Genomic DNA, 12,140 nt, shown 5'->3' with positions numbered 1-12,140 from the left:
CTACAAATCTCACCTCGAATTGAACTTATGAAATTCCAAATCTTCCAACTTCCAGAACTCGTACCGAAACATATTAAATCAACCCGGAATGATATTAAATTTTGCGTACAAGTTCCAAATTACATAACAAAGCTAATTCAACTCTTGGAATCGTACTCTGACCCCGATATCACTAAAGTCAACTCCCGGTCAAAACTCACAATCTTCCAAAACTTTAACCTTCCAATTTTTGCCAAAATACTCCAATTTACTCTATGGACCTCCAAATCCAAATATGGACGCACGCCTAAGTCTAAAATCACCATATAAAGCTATTGAAATCATCAAAACTCTATTTATAAGTCGTCTACATAAAAGTCAAAACTCCGGTCAACTCTTACCCCTTAAGCTTCTAAAACAAGATTCCTTCTCCCAAATTGATCCCGAATCATCCGAAATCCGAAATCCGAACTCGACCACGCACGCACGTCATAACACATAATGCAAAGTTTCTAGAGATCTTAAGCCCCCGAACGGGACGTAAATTCTCAAAATGACCGGTCGGGTCGTTACAAGCAATATCCATAAGGGACTCCCACAATTCTTCTCTCAATTCACCTTTACATTTAGCATACACAAAAGACATCAGAACTGTTGTCTCATTCCATTTGATCATACATGTAATATGCTGTTCACTCTCCTAAACAATTCTGCAATCTAGTATGTCATCCCAAAAAATCCTGATCTGACTATTACTATTAGAGTATGCATTTGAGAAACCTAATTTTATTTTGTATTTATCCAAATTGTCAGCCTTGTGGAAAGGTCCACAAAGATCTACAAATGAAAAATGTTATGATCTAATCAATTGTTTAAGTCTCTCAAGAGCACCATTAGAACTAATGCCCATGATATTCCAAAATAGAGACTTAATCATTAAATTAGTTGGAAAGATGAAGTTCATGTGAGTTTCTCCCAAGCTGTTGTGTAGAGTGTCTACCACCCCTTCCTCTTGTTGATTGTCTGCCACCCCTGTTGTTGCCTCTTCCCCTGCCTTTTCCTTTACCTCTAGGCGAGAGATTAGCATTTTTGATGATGCTGTCAAGTTTCGAGGTAACAACAATATCCACTTATGCCCGAGGACAAAATGTATCAACTAAAATTTCTGCATGGTTATCATTGTTGGTTCCAGTAGACTCATTCACCAAATAAGCTTGACCATCACTATGCAACTCTTAACTATCAACACTTGCATACTCCTCACTATCTTCAGAATTTTCCTCATCAATATAATCCATGTCTTCTAAGCTACTTTCCTCCCCCTCTTCTCCAGATGAGTCCGATTGTTTCCCATATTTAATTCCATGTGTGAAGTGTCTATCTTGCTCCTCCTTTAAACTTGTGCCACTGATGAGTTTCAAGTAATTGTTATGGACCTCTACAAGATCAATGTCATGGACTGCTTCATTACTATGTGGTTGTGTGTCTGTATGATTATCCACACTTATACAATTGACTATTGGGACCTCCTTTTGATTTGTTGCTTTCACCCTTCCCACTTGCTTCAGACCTTCATTTGTATCACTCCTAATACCTTGAATCCCATAGGTATTAGGATGAGAGTTGTCAGCTTCTTGCTCTAAGTTATCATCATTTTTATTTTTATTACCTTGTTTCTTCTTCTTACTCCTTTTATTTCTTTAGGGATGAACTTCTGTAGTATTAATCTTGTTGCCCTCACCATGCTCCCCTTGGACCTCTTGATTGATATCATCTATTTTACCTTTTTCTTTACCAGGAGTCTCCTTAATCATTGGCAATTGGTGGACAGTGGTAGGTTCAATAATAGTGATCCCTTTATTTCTCCTGGAATTTTGATTTTCTACACATACACTTGTGCACTATTACCCTTCTTACCTCCTCTGTATTGTATTTGCTCGACATGTTTTCCTTTGGATTTTGTTGCATTTTGAGTCTGCTTATTTTGAAGCTCTTCTTTGTTGATTGTTTAGTGGTATTGTTTTGGGCTTTGATCCTCTTTTATTCACAGTCTGGAACCCATCTTTATCTTTGTTCTCCGTTTCATACATCTTCTCGCTTACCTTGTCCTTCTCTTTTTTGGATTGTTCCTCTCTTTGAGCTTTGATCCTCTCATCTCTCATCTTGTTCCTACATTGACTTTCAAGATGTCCCTGCATTTTGCAATATAAGCAATAGCTTGGAACTTTTTCATATTCAATATCCAACCATTTGCCATCATCTGAACCATACAGTCTTTTGAAACCAAGCCATATTTGATCTAGTTTTGTTTTTAACAATTCAATTTCGACCTTTACTTTGGCCATATTTCCCATGGGTTTAGAGTATGTAACTTGGTCAGGGGCCACCACAACTCCAACCTCACTAACCATTTTTGAAACAACTTGCCAATTGAAAAGGTGCCAAGGCAGTTGATGGAGTAGAATCAAAATTAGGACAATGGAGGTTTTTTCCTCAGGCTTAAAGTCTGCAGTCCATTTCATGATTTTTATTAGTGCGTCACCAATATCAACATATTCCTTAAAACGGATGTGATTATAGTCGACTTCATTTGACAGATCGATATAGACATGCTTAGGATCAAAATACGCAATCTTAACTGAGCCGGTTAATTGGAATTAACGAATGAAAACCTTCCTAATCTCCTCCATTGTCGGTTTCCCTCTGTAGAACTTACCTATAAGCGTGAATTTACATTCTTTTGCTAGATTGACGAAGTAATCCTCTGCAGAAAAGAAAACTATTGGTTTCCCATATGAGTACAAATTTCGATTGGTCGGTCTCATTGTTTAAAGATGGAAGTTTCAACTGAACCGTTTCAACAAATGACGGTTTCGAGAAACTCTGTTTACCTCTTTTGTTACCTGAGGAGTCTTGCACTCTGTTTCCTAGAAGTGGGATTTTTTCTGCTTGCATGTTGGTATGTAAAATATTTTTGGCCGGTGTAGTCCCATTTCGATGTGTATTAGTGTGTTGATGAGGTGTCTGATGTGTAGAAATACTATTATCGGACTGCTGGTCATTCCGACGAGGTAGCCGATTGAAATTCGAGGAGATTTTTAGTTGAGTCGGGATGATATTTGAGGCAGAAGATGTGTGTGGGTTATTATTGATCTCATTCCTGGTGTTAATTCTAACTCCGGTGGCCTTTGTAGCAAGAGTTGAGTCGGTATTTTTTGAGTCCGGAACCAAAGTGTGGTCTTTTTGAACTGAAACGACGAAAATAGGTGAAAAATATAAGTGACTACCATTTTATATATAGCGCGGTTATTTACCGCGCTATACCTTAACGACACGTTTGTCCGTTAAGGTATATCGTATGTAATATATGCTCTATACTCAGTATTTGCAGTTATAATGTATTGACTACATAGCGCATCAATGACATGCGCTATCTATCCTTCACTTCTCTCCTTATTTTTCTTGTCTCTTGCATTATAAAGAAGTAGTATTTGTTTCACTTAAAGCAAAATTTATCTTTTTGTTCACCAATTCCGTAGAAGAAAATGAGATGTCATTCATATGTTTTCTGGTAATGATTAGTTTTTGGGATTTGAATTGGCAATATTGGGCCACGAGTTATGGCCCACATCCGTTTCGTTTGACCATATAGCTACGGGTCATTTGCATCTATACCCATGTTTTAGTTCACCATTTAACTTATATCCGCTTTGTAAAAATAATTACAAGCGTACCCATTTTTCGGGTAACTTCAGATATACGGGCTTGAAGTAGCAAAAATTTATGTCTGAAGTTTGAACTTCAGAATTTTTTGCCTTAAGTGTAGCCTTATCAAAGCAAAACTTCAGATATTTTTGCCTGAAGTTTGGCCTGACTTGCAAAGGCAATCACATAAATTTCAGTTCATAAGCAAGGGCAAACTTCAGTTTAATTGTGTATATCTGAAGTTTGAACTTCATAATTTTTTGCCTGAAGTGTAGCCTTATCAACGCAAAACTTCAGATATTTTTGCCTGAAGTTTGGCCTGACTTGCAAAGGCAATCATGCAAACTTCAGCTCATAAACAAGGGCAAACTTCAGTTCAATTGTGTATGTCTAAAATTTAAACTTTAAAATTTTTTGCCTGAAGCGTAGCCTTATCAAAGTAAAACTTCAGATATTTTTGCCTGAAGTTTGGCCTGACTTGCAAAGGCAATCACACAAACTTCAGTTCATAAGCAAGGGCAAACTTCAGTTCAATTGTGTATATCTGAAGTTTGAACATCAGAATTTTTTGCCTGAAGTATAGCCTTATCAAAGCAAAACTTCAGAATTTTTTGCCTGAAGTGTAGCCTTATCAAAACAAAACTTCAGATATTTTTGCCTGAAGTTTGGCCTGACTTGCAAAGGCAATCACACAAACTTCAGTTCATAAGCAAGGGCAAACTTCAGTTCAATTGTGTATGTCTGAAGTTTGAACTTCAGAATTTTTTGCCTGAAGTGTAGCCTTATCAAAGCAAAACTTCAAAATAAGGCTCAATTAGAAGACAGGCGAATCGACGAAACAAGCTATAATTTCATCATCAGAACAAGTTAATTTGGAAGCTCGAATGGTTAACAGGAATAAACTTGGTTGAAAAACACAATATGCTTATTTTGCAATTGCAGAGCCATGGCCAAAAGGTTCATGATTTGCAAAAATGGACTTATCAACAAGGAAAGTTCAGAAATATATGTATGGAGATAAAAGATATGGAGGCGAGCTATCATTTTTACCAAGAAACGTAAATTCGGAGAGCGAAGATGACAGTTTTATTCTTGCATTTTGCCATGAACTAAGAGATACAGTTCAGCGTGAACTCTCAAGATCCTAAACTGGGAAAAAACAATAATGGGTATGGTCAGATCCTAAACAGAACTGCCCTCAGCCTCATCAGAAAATAAGAGGAGGAAGAAAGGAACGCATAGGTCAGGAGGAAGAAGAGAAGACGTCTGAATTTGTTAAAATTAGGGTATATGTTAAATAATTTTAAAAATATGGGTATATGTTAAATGGGGGTGACCAAATAGGACGCCCCGTGCAATTTCTAGCTACGTGTCATCATTCTAACTCACATTCAATAAAATATTATTTTCACTTTTTTCAACTTTTCTTTTTGGCCAATTTCTCTTTACTGCTACTACTATAATTTTCTTCCACTTTTAAAAACCATAAGGCTTTTTAGAAAATTTTCTTATACCCCTTGAGGTTAAAGAAGAACAAAAGTAAAGCAGAGAAGTTTACATCCTATCTCAAATAACCGACAAATGACATGATCGGTAAAAACTTACCCGTATTAGATATTTATACAAATTTAACAAATTTTCTTATTTGATATGTAGATTATGAGTTTTAATCACCTATGCTTTAAATGGAAGAAAACGGAATAAAGGAAATATTAATCTTTTCTTTGTGCCTTTTGTTTTAACATAATCCGGTTCTTAATCTCTTTCAGTTTCAAAATGACATAAGTAATCAATCTGAAAATTATTGATAAAGCAACTTTAGGCATTATCACCTTATCACTATTAAGAATTAAGAACATAAAATGTATATTTGATTCGTCATACTTTTTAATTTTCAAATTAAGGGTCACAAATTGAGCATTGTTTCTTTGGTTGCCGCAGATTTTTGTTGGGGGGAGAGAGAAAACTACAAGTGAGATCAATGTAATCTATTTTTGTTTGAGGTTCCATTTTATCTTTAGATTGTCGGTTGTGTCATAAACTTATAAGGGAATAAATATTGAAAATAATAGGAATTTGTTAATCGCTCATGATATATGCGCATTGATAATGTAAAATATATCCACATTATCGAATTAAGTTGATATACTCTAACAAATAACTTATCATATTAGACCTAAATTAGTTTCAACATCTACAATAGCACAAGCCACTAAGCAATCTAGCAATCTTGAGTAGCAAGGCACAAAGTATTGGATATCTTCCTGTCGTATGATTTAGATTTCTCTTGTTAGATACTAATCTTATAATAAACTCTATTCTTAAGTCCCAACTTGATTAATATCTTTTTACTAGTATGATTTATATATATATTTTTTATTTTTGCTTAATTTGTTTTATGCTACTATAGAATAGTGAGATGAATCTCTATTGCGGATGAAAAAATACTTATTAATTCCACCACAATCTTTTGACATTGAATTGTACAAGTTCTCTAATTACACCAACTGCTTTCTCAATTTAAATCTTGAATATGAGTTACTCTACTCTTGGATTTGAGTATGTTATAATTTTTCAAAAAATTCATCTCTACCTTTTTAAATAAGACCTTCCTCACCACCTGCCCCAACTGCTTTTATTCTCTAATTTACTTGATCTAATTTCACCCGAACAAAAAGACAAATTTTGCTTTTAAGTGAAACAAATACTACTTTTGTAATGGATAGCGAGTGTCATTGATGCGCTATGCAGTCAATATATTATAACTGCAAATATTGAGTATAACGTATATATTACATGCGCTATACTTTAACGGACAAACGTGTCGTTAAGGTATAACGCGGTAAATAATCGCGTTATATATAAAATAGTAGTCAGTTGTTTTATTAACCTATTTTCGTCGTTTGAGTCCAAAAAGACCACACTTTGATTTCGGACTCGTATTTTTCTGGTTTGTTTGGTTGGGATTAGCGTTTGTGAGGTGGTTTGTAGGTGGAGGGTTGGTGTTAATAGGTGTAGGTACGTGTGTTGTGGAAGTGTTATGGGTTGGGTCAGGTGGGGCATGTGGGTGAATAGGGGGAGGGTCTTTAGATTGCATATTACCAAAGAGAGAGAAACTAGAGAGAGGTCAGAGTGTCAGCTGAAATTCTCTTAGCTAGACTGACTTAATATGCTTCGTGCTTAAGTTCCCAATACCATTGACAAGATTCAGAAGAACTCCCTATATATGGGGACTGGGGTACCAAAAATAAGCACTATTTAGTGAAACGGAATATTGGGACTAGGCCTAAATCCCATGGAGGCCTAGGAGTTGCCAAAGCTAACAATAAGAACGTTGCCCTACTAACAGGATTATTAACAAGTATGGCATAAACAAGCATAAGATCAAACCTTCACTCATTTGACGCAACATCATAAAGGGTTAGACCTTTTTGCAACCAGTGGATGACTTGGTCTATTGGTGCGCTGGATCTTGTATAAACTTCTGGAATTCAAATTGGATCCAGAAACCACTCTACTCTTAGAACCTACATTCAAGGACCCCTCACCAAACAATTCTAGATGAAGAGATTACACTTGTACCCTTCCTAAAAGGTGATAAGTGTTTAGTTTTTAATTATTTTTGTGTGATCCGATTCTAGAGTCAAATGAGCTAGTATGTTAAATTGCTTACTTGGTTAAATAATTTTTTTAATATTAACCAAAAAATATTATAATAATCAATTTAAATATTGTATTTAAAATCTAATAACAATACAATATGATACGATGAAAATAAACCACACAAACAACATGTAAATCCGCATATCGATTTGGACCCGAAACAATTACTACATTCTCTTGGAGAAAAGAGAAACGTAAATTACAAATGTACCACACAAAACGGTGAAACATATTATTTGGTCCGAGCTTTTTAACCAAAATATTCAACTAACTTTGGATCTTATTAATTGCACATTTTCACGGTACACTTCAAAGGTAACAGGGAGACACACATAATAAACTGAAAGAAGGCGAAGCATTACATAAGTGTGACTTTTCACCATTTAAAGCACAACATCAAAAAATTTCATTGTCCTTGTGATCTACGGCAATTAAGTATAGATCTTTCTGTTTCCCTGCAGTTAATCCATTTTTCTCTGTCATATCCAAATCTTCTTGACTAGTTCCAAATGGAAGCACCCAATTAAAATGGTAGAGTAACTGCGCCAAAGGATATTTAATAGTTGCTAAACCAAATTGTATTCCTGGACAAATCCTTTTGCCCGCACCAAATGGAACAAGCTCAAAATGATTTCCCATAAAGTCAACATGAGAATTTTCAAATCTCTCTGGAATAAAATTCTCAGAGTCATGCCAAATTTCTGGATCTCTTCCAAGTGCCCATAGATTAATCAACACTCTGGTCTTAAGAGGTATTGTATATCCATCAATATATGTTTGTTCCCTACTTTCCCTAAACAGCAAAGAACCCGGAGGATGTAGCCTGAATATTTCTTTAATCACTAAATTAAGGTATGATAACTTATCAAGATCTTCTTCATCGAAACTTGTGTTTCCTTTGAAGGCTTGTCTCACTTCACTTTGTGCCTTGATCATAATTTTAGGGTTCTTCATCATTTCTGATAATGCCCAAATAATAGTCGCAGCTGAAGTTTCAGTTCCACCAGCGAATATGTCCTACTTCAACCAAACAAATTAAATTAAATAAATAAATAAAGAGAACATATCGGTACGCATATAAGCTTAAAAACAATCCAATAACGATAGTGTACATCAAAATTTGAAGGAGATACCTTCAAACGGGTTTAAAGTTCTACACATCCAAATAATTGGAGGATGAACTTGAACATTATTTTGATTTAGCTAGATACGTTTGATTGAAGCCTTCAACTAACATGTGGTTGAGGCGTACGTCGTTGTTATTATTAGATGCATTTGAGTGAAGATTATGCGTGCATTTTGTAACATGAACTTGCATCGCTACCCAGTTGATATCTGCCTAAATTTCATCTTTTTTCATTTAGTCACGCCGACTTTTAAAGCATACCGTGTAGTTATACCTCTTGAACCCTTGCACACAATAAGTGTTTGTTAGATTCTCACCAATGTAATAGGAAAAAATTGAAAGAGAAATTGCCGCTATAGGCTATACATCAAGATCGGAGTATTATAGGCGCAGACAATTTCGGTAGTATGAGGAAACCAATCTTGATGCACACGTACTAATTGCATGGAAAGATTTTAAGTACTCCTTCCGATCAATTTTACTTTTCCACTTTGACAGAGCACACAGTTTAAAAAATGGGACTTTTGAAACTTGTTGTTAGTATTTTAAAAGGCATTTTCTGAGCGAGTCCTGGAGCGAGGCGCACCAAAAATACCTTGAGGCGATGATGTGGGGCGAAAGTCTCAAGAGGCGTACACCCAACAATTCGGGACATACACCCGGGCTTTTGAGACACGTTTTTTTAGTGAGGCGTAAGCTCCACGGACTTTTTCAAATTAAGACAAAATTTGTTGAATAAGTCATTCATATGATACCCAAATTCTCAAAAGTCAGCTTGGTAATTACTCAAAAGTTTTAAAAAGGAACTGAAATGTATTAAATTTAAAAGTCAAGACTTTTTATTGATTGAAGCCATAATTCATGATCTTTCCCAATTCTTTATCTTGTCTGCTAGTCCGCTAATATCTCCCAAAATCATGAATATTCAAAAAAATTTTACAAATACGAAGAGATCTCCATTCTCCTTCATAGCAGTAAGTTCAAAGTTCAAATTGCAGGTTAGTCATCTTTTTTGTTTCTCCATATAGAAAACTTTATTGTTTTCGACTCAAGTTACTTGTGCTTCTAAGTATTGTATAATAGATTGTTTATAAATATTTACTGTAATTATATTATTTTATAAATTATTAAAATTTAAATACCTATGGGACTTACGCTCTGTGCCTCGGGGCTTGCGCCTCACTGAGGCATATGTAAAACGCATCGCCTTACGCCTCACGCCTTTTAAAACAGTGCTTGTGGTCTCAAACAAAATATCTGTGTAATGTATCAAAATATGTCTCTTGAACTTGTGTTCTTAAATTTTTCACGTAGAATGTTGGACTTGAAGAGTTGCTAAGTATAGAAAGTGACGTTCTTTTATAAACTGACTAAGAAGGAAGTTAAAGTAAGAAACAAAAATTGAAAGACAAGCAGTAATAATCAAAGTGGATCCCTCTCAGAAGTCACTCAACATTTTTAGGGCTTTATTAAACATTATATTTCATATTTCTTTTCAGCCCAACCATTTAAAGAATCAAAAAACCTATTTAAATCATGACTTGACCGTTCCATGACTCGACCCATTTTCTCTTACTTCTATTATAAAAAAACGTAAATATTACTTTGTTGTAGTGTATTATATTGGTTCTCAATATAGTTATACTGAATGTATACATTGGTTTAAGTAAAGTATTAAATAGAAAATAAGAAATTAATCTTAACAAACTAGAGGAGTTAAATTTGAAAGTGAAACAAGAAAATTAGCAGCGTTGAAGTGGAAGAAAATATAAATGAGGAAGGAAAAATGAAAAAAGTATTTATGCTTGAAATTTTGACCGAGAAATATTAATATAAGAGTAAATTAAAAGACAATATCCTCGATATTTTAGAACAAGAACGCGCATTGCTTATAGTAAAGATAATGTTACTAGACGACCATTTCTAGTCGAACTGATTTAATACTTTGCTTAAACCAGTATGTTGAAAATCAAGATAATTAACAGCAAATTAATATTTACGTTTTTTTGTAACAAAAATAAGAGAAAGTGGGTCGGGTCAAAGAGCGTTTTGAGTCACGGTTTAAATGGGTGTTTTTTTATTGTTTAAATGATTGAGTTAAAAAAATATGAAAAATAATATATTTAATATGACTTAAATGTGCAAATTATGATGACTTTTCGGTTACAAAACAAAGTAAAGTGACTTTATAAACAATTTATCCGAGAAATGGACTCCTTGGTAAGGTGATTATGGACATGACAAGTTAAATCTTAATTAGTCTCCATTTTGTTCCTAACTCAGAAATTATATACTTGTGCGCGCATTAATTTAATCGTAAAGAGACACAGGATAACTATCATGAGCTGGGAGAAAACTTACAGAAATGACTGCTTTTATGTGATCATTTGTGATTGGAAATTGAAGTTCGCCATTGTCCTTAATTCTTAGGAGAACGTCAACAAAATCTTCACCTGCAAACTCACCATTTCCCTTGCTTCCAGCAGCTCTATTCTTAATATGCTCATTGATTATGTCCTCCAGAGCTGCATCAGCCTTGTTATGCAGCTTTACGAATCTTGATTTCGCCCCACTCATCTTGTGAATTAATAACTTCCAAGAAGGGAAAAAATCACCCACATCAACTAATCCTCCTACTGATTCCAGTACTTCACTCAACAATTTTATCAACTCGTCTTGATTTTTACATGCTTTCCCAAAGGCTGATCTACAAATCACCGAGTTTGTAAACCGAAGCACTATTTGTGTCAGGTTGACAGCAGAACGTCCATTCACGGATCGAATTGATGAAAGCAGACGCGAGAGTTCATCTTTTCGAATTGAGCTAAATGACTTGACCATCTTGACAGTTAGAAGTTCCATAACACATATTTTACGCATTTGCCTCCAATTGTCACCATATGGTGCGAAGGCAATGTCTTTGCAATTGTAAGAAGAGATGTTTATGGTTGTGAATACAGGCCTAGTAGCAAAGGCAAGATCGTGAGTTCTTAAAATTTGTTTTGTCATACTAGGTGATGATATGACCATTGTAGGAACTTCTCCAAGTTTCAAATACATGATTGGACCATACTTTTTTGCTAATTTTGTAAGAGTTTGATGTGGAAGTCTTCCTCTGATCAAGTGATGGATACTACCAATAAGGGGGAGTCTCCATGGACTTGGAGGAAACTTTTGCTGTTTTGATTTTTTCTATTTGTCAAATACAACAATAAATAGGAAGGGAAAGAACAAGAGCAGTGTAACGAAGTTCAAAGTAGAGGAATAAATCTCCATCTTTCTAATTAACAGTAATAAGGAATTAAGGACTTTTGATGTATATTGCTTAAGTTGGTTCATTTTAGCTGTCTTTTATAATGCTCCAAACAGGCTCAAGTCAAAACAAAGCTAGCAAGGCACGTGAATTCAATGCATAGCAGTTAGCTGATTTAGTTAAAGAGCCATAATAACATATGAACGACGTGTAAAATTTTCTTAAATATTGGAGGCTCTTCGCCAGCTTTCTTTTATTAATGTTTGTGCTGTGTATATTCATAGTGGTAGTGATTAAAAAGAGAAGGAGACTCATTGCTAGAACACCGTAAGAAAGAAGTAATTTTTAAACACTTCTTGTACAAATTAAATATTTGGTAAACAAAATGGAAGAGATATTATTGACTAAATAAGG

The 12,140-nt window shown here is 34.9% G+C and overlaps 1 protein-coding gene across 1 annotated transcript; it reads right to left on the bottom strand.

Moving 5' to 3' along the window:
• Positions 1-7,609: 7,609 nt before the first annotated feature.
• Positions 7,610-11,782, bottom strand: LOC104113332 (premnaspirodiene oxygenase-like). Its single transcript, XM_018776736.3, has 2 exons — positions 10,835-11,782; positions 7,610-8,364 (listed from the first exon to the last, which is right to left on the bottom strand). Exons 1-2 carry the CDS (start codon positions 11,531-11,533, stop codon positions 7,744-7,746), a joined length of 1,320 nt encoding a protein of 439 aa, XP_018632252.1. The 5' UTR covers positions 11,534-11,782; the 3' UTR covers positions 7,610-7,743.
• Between the last annotated feature and the right edge of the window lie 358 nt (positions 11,783-12,140).

This window comes from Nicotiana tomentosiformis, chromosome 6 (genome assembly GCF_000390325.3).
Source record: "Nicotiana tomentosiformis chromosome 6, ASM39032v3, whole genome shotgun sequence".
NCBI lineage: Eukaryota > Viridiplantae > Streptophyta > Magnoliopsida > Solanales > Solanaceae > Nicotiana > Nicotiana tomentosiformis.
This window is presented reverse-complemented; position numbering and strand designations above follow the sequence as displayed.

Excerpts from the sequence above, each read along its gene's own strand:
- LOC104113332 (XM_018776736.3), bottom strand. The coding sequence starts at position 11,533 with ATGTATTTGAAACTTGGAGAAGTTCCTACAATGGTCATATCATCACCT. Across the intron at positions 8,365-10,834 it reads ACATAAAAGCAGTCATTTCT|GACATATTCGCTGGTGGAAC; the intron begins GTAAGTTTTCTC and ends TGGTTGAAGTAG.